General features: G+C 19.5%; 1 protein-coding gene across 1 annotated transcript; it reads left to right on the plus strand.

Annotated features, from left to right (window-relative positions):
• Positions 1-3271: 3271 nt before the first annotated feature.
• On the plus strand, positions 3272-4429 carry PGAL8A_00265800 (hypothetical protein; the record flags this gene model as incomplete). The annotated part of the gene is made up of 2 exons (XM_028671633.1): positions 3272-3430; positions 3557-4429. 2 exons carry the CDS (start codon positions 3272-3274, stop codon positions 4427-4429), a joined length of 1032 nt encoding a protein of 343 aa, XP_028528266.1.
• Between the last annotated feature and the right edge of the window lie 632 nt (positions 4430-5061).

Here is a 5061-nt window from a genome sequence, read left to right on the forward strand (position 1 = left end):
TCAAAATATAATAATTATCTTTTAATTTAAAATTTTTGTATTATTAATGCATATTTAAATAATTGTTACATTATATCTTTGTTAATTTTTAAGTAAATAAATGCCTCTTAAAAATTAATTCTCAAGGAAGTAGACTATATAAAAAAATTTTATTGGTTCATATAATTAAATCTAAATTTAAATTTATTAAATTAATGAAGAGAACTTTACATGCTCTTTATTAATCTATTTGTTCAATTTTCTTGCCAAGTCATTCAACGGGCAATTAATAAAAATATGGTCATTGAACGGGAAATTAGTTAATTATTAAAACAAATATTAATATAAATACAAATAAAGATAAAATACTTTTCTTTTTTATAGTTTTCGAAATTAGTTTTATATGTTTAAAAATTAATCTAACAAAAAAAATTTTTAAAACACAAATACAAACGATTTCAATAAAAACTTATCTTTAAATAAAATATACTTCTTTGTAAATTAAATTATTTTTCTATCATTTTTTTTTTTTAATTTAAATTTTTTTTAAAAAAATATAATTAATAAAAATATCTATATAAAAAGAAAAAAAATTAATTTTATTTTTTAGAACTATAAAATATGTAGGATTAGATTTCTATCTTTGCTTGTATAACACAAGATATTAAATTATAGAGTATTAATAATATATTAATCCATATGCATAAAAAGAGTACTAATATATTAAACATACACATGTAGAGCATGTATTGTACTAGGATTTATAATATGGTAATATCCCAATTATCTTTTAGAACATTTTCTTCATTTTCTTCATTTTCTTCATTTTCTTCGTTTTCTTCAAACCTGAAACCTGAATTCTTAAGATTAATTCTATAAAGATAAAAAAAAATATATTAAAAAAAGTGTTAAAAAAAAAGTTCTATTCAGAAAAAAATTGTTATAATAAAAAAGTTGTATTAAAAAAAATGTATTAAAAAAAGTGTTAAAAAAAAAATTATATTTAGAAAAAAATTGTCATAATAAAAAAGTTGTATTAAGAAAAAAATTTATGTCATAAATTTATATTTTCCTAAAATTATATAGAATGTATTCGTAAATTTGTCTTTTTTTAATAACAAAAATATATTTTCTATGTAATTTTATTAATGTTTCTTTATTATCTTTGTTTACGAAGCACATATTTTACTATTCATTTTTCCTTTAAAAATTATAACTTTTTTATTTTCCAAAGTAATATATAAATATAATTTTCCATAATCTACATAGCTTATGATTATCATGAAACGATTATTAGTACTACAAAACTTCAAGATAAAATAATAAAGTATTAATAGTTGCTGCTACTCACATATGTGTAAAAGATAAATATGAATTTAATCTATCTTCATTATGTAATATAAAAATTATTATATATACTATAAAAAAGTCATAGCACACAAAAATACATTAAGTAAATGAGTGTTTGTGTGTATATGCTAATAATCACAAACAAAAATATCATTAACAATTTCACATGAAATTACATATTATTCATATACATATTAATATATTATAAGATCATTGATTCTACGAGTTATTACGTGAATTTCTCCTATTATTATTACATGTAACACTTATATGTGTTATTTTTAATTTAATGATTATAGAAATTTATATTTTAATTTCATTCCTACTCTCACTAAAACTTAATCAGCGTATCACTAATTTATTACATGTAACCCTTTATTTATATCTTAAGTATAATGACTATGGAAGGAATTATCGTGTAAATTATTATTACCAAACTTATAATATAAATTCCTTTATTCTTAAATTTTTTTCTTTTTTTTATTGTCATTATATTAACCAATATAATTTATTAATAATTTTATAAATACAATTTTAATTTTACATTATTCCAAATTACATATTTATAATGAAATTTAATAGTTTCCTATTTTATGTAAGCCTAAAATTTAATGATAACTGTCATTATCATGTTTCAATTCGACAGTTAAATTTTACATATTTTAAAATGAAATTTTTTTTTTCTTTATTATACCTATAAGTTTGTTTTCCTTATTTTAAATTTCATTTTATATGAAATATTGATTATTTTTAAAATAATTAAGGATGTATAAGAGTGAATATTAGTAATTAAAAGAAATTATATATTTATTTTGTATTGAAAAAAAAATATACACATCTAAAATTTTTATAAAAAATAAAGAAACATATTTTTTTCTTTTTTAGAAAAAATCTTAATATATATTTTAAAATAAAAAAATAAAAACAAAAAAAGAACAATTTTTAATCTATTTTTCTTTTTTAAAAAGCACTATATCCATATTTTATAATATTTTGTGTCTTCTTCCTTTTAATATATTTTAGATAAATGCAATAATTTAATAAAAATAAAAAAAAAAAAAAAAATTCATTGTGTTCAATTTGAATCAGAACATCAATTATTGGTTTTATAAAAAGAAAAAGTTTATTGTTGTACAAAAATTTAAGTATCAAGAAAAAAATGATATACTGAAGGATCATATTAATAATTAACAATGTGATCAAAAAGGAAAAAAAAATTATGCAAACTCAAAATACATAAATAATAAAAAAAATAATATAAAAATTAGATTTATAAAAAATAAATAAATAAAAAAAAAATAAACATAAAAAAATTATTTTACTCAATATGAATTTTATCTTTTTTTTCATTAATAAATATTTAATATCCATTAAGTTTTGTAATAATATATATAATGTTAATTTTAAAAAACCTAAAAGGATGTTCCTATTTAATATACATGCATGTTCAATTTCAAAACTTTTTTTCTTCGAAAAAAAAATTCAATAGATTGAATAAAAAGATATAAGAAATATAAAAAAAATAGAAATTTCAAATTTTATGAAAAAATTTATAATAAAAATATAAATGTAAAAAAAAGATTAAAAGGATTTTATTTTATTTTTCAAGTTTCTTCAATGAAATAATAAAAAAAGTTTTAAACATTAATATTAAAAATACATTGGCTTAGTTATAGGTATTTTATGAAGATTTTTAAGAAAGCAAAACATAAATTTTAATTTTAAAATTATCTTTTTCATATTTTTTTATTTTCATTTTATAATTTTCTGATTTTATTTACTTTCTTTTTTTTTTTTTTCTTCTTCTTAAATTAGAAAAATGAATCCTTTAAAAAGTAGCGAAATCGTATGTAAACTGTATTAAAAAAAGTAAACAAGATTGTTATATAAATCATTTTTCTTTTTAAAAGTATAAGAAAATATGGAACCTAATAATATAGCCATGAATGATATTACAAAATCACCTATATCTTCTCCAAATTCAACTGCAGAAAATGATAGAAATTCACCTGGAGCACAGAATGAAATATTTGACGTTTTCTACGTTTACCTTAGCCTTTCTCTTATATTAGTTTTTGCATTTTTACAACTTTTTTCAGATGTAAGATAAAAATTTTATCTAATTGTATATTTTTTTTTTTTTTTTGTGTTTTTTTTAATTTTCACAATAGAAATTTTATTAATATAAAAAAATGTATTTTTAAAAAATTTAAAAAATCTGTTTTAGTATATTTTAATGAAAATACAAGAACAATCTTGTGAATCAATGATGCTAGAAGGAAAGAATGATGATGAGATGAATGATAAAGAGATAGAAGAAGAAGTGGAAAGAGAAGAAAACAAGAAGGAAGCAGGAAGTAATATAAAAGAGGAATGGAAAAAGAATGAAAGAAGTAAATGGATGGGACAAGTAGAAAATGATTGGAAAGAATGGTTGGTTGAGATAGAAAATGAGAAATGCAATTGGATTATAGAAAAGGAGAGTGAATGGAACGAATGGATGAAAAATGAGGAAAAAAAGTGGATCGATTGGAATAAAAAAATGGAGGAGGTATTTGCATATAATGAGTGGGAAGAATGTATGGGATGGGATAGAGATGAGTGGATAAAATGGATGGAAGAAAAATGGATGGATTTCATGATAGGAAATTTTAAGGAATGGATAAAATCATGTGAAGTTTTTATGTTAAATTTGATGAACACTATATGGAGAAATTGGAAAGATAAAAAATTAATAGAATGGCTTAGGAAAGACTGGAAACAGAAGGAAGATGATTATTGGGATAATTGGGAAAAAAAAAAATGGAAAAGGTGGATTCTGATAAAAGAGAGAAAAAAATGGATCAAGTGGAAGGAAAGAATATATTTGGAAAATATAGAATGGAAAAAATGGATAGAGGGAAAGGAGGATGAGATAAATAGGCAGGAGAAGTGGTGGGCTTGGATAAAATGGAAGCAGGAGAAATTGGTGTATTTGAAGAATTGGATGAAGTTGATTGAAAACCAATGGATTAAGGAGGAAAGATGGAAAGAGTGGAAGAATAAAAGGGAAAATATGAATAAAGAAAAAAATAATGTAAATGAAGTTAATGAAGAATAAAGAAGTATTAATGAATTACATCTAAACGTATTAATTTTAATTATTCATTATTCAATAATAGGGTTTATGCTTATAAATCAAGAAAAGCAAATGAAAAGAGAGAAAATGAAGCATAAAATATAAAATTTCCATTTTTTTATATGGAGAACATTATTTTAATACTTTACATAGATTAAAATAAAATATGAAACCAAAAAAAGGGAAAAATATGAAACATGAAAAATACTAAAAATAAAATTTTAGGCTCAATGAAAAACATAAATTGAAGAAGTCAGCACTAGTTTACAAGGATTTCAGGAATTTATACATTAAAAATATAATATTTTATATATATGTAAACAAATGAGTATTACCATCTAATATTTTGTTGTAAATGTAATTTATGTTATTTTTTCCTTTTATTTGATACAGTATTTTTTTGATATTAGAAAAAATTATTTTTCATAAGAAATGTTTAATTTTTTGCAGAAGTTATGAAAAACTTATTTTTATATGAGATCTTCCTCAATATTTTTCCATAAAAAATGCATAACTCAATTTATATTTATAAATATGTCCTTTTCATATATTATTCACATAGCTATTAGTGGTCTACAATGTCTTCGTAATTATTTTTTTAGTATAAAAAGTTT

The sequence above is a fragment of the Plasmodium gallinaceum genome (assembly GCF_900005855.1).
Source record: "Plasmodium gallinaceum strain 8A genome assembly, contig: PGAL8A_v1_78, whole genome shotgun sequence".
In the NCBI taxonomy this organism is placed as follows: Eukaryota; Apicomplexa; class Aconoidasida; order Haemosporida; family Plasmodiidae; genus Plasmodium; species Plasmodium gallinaceum.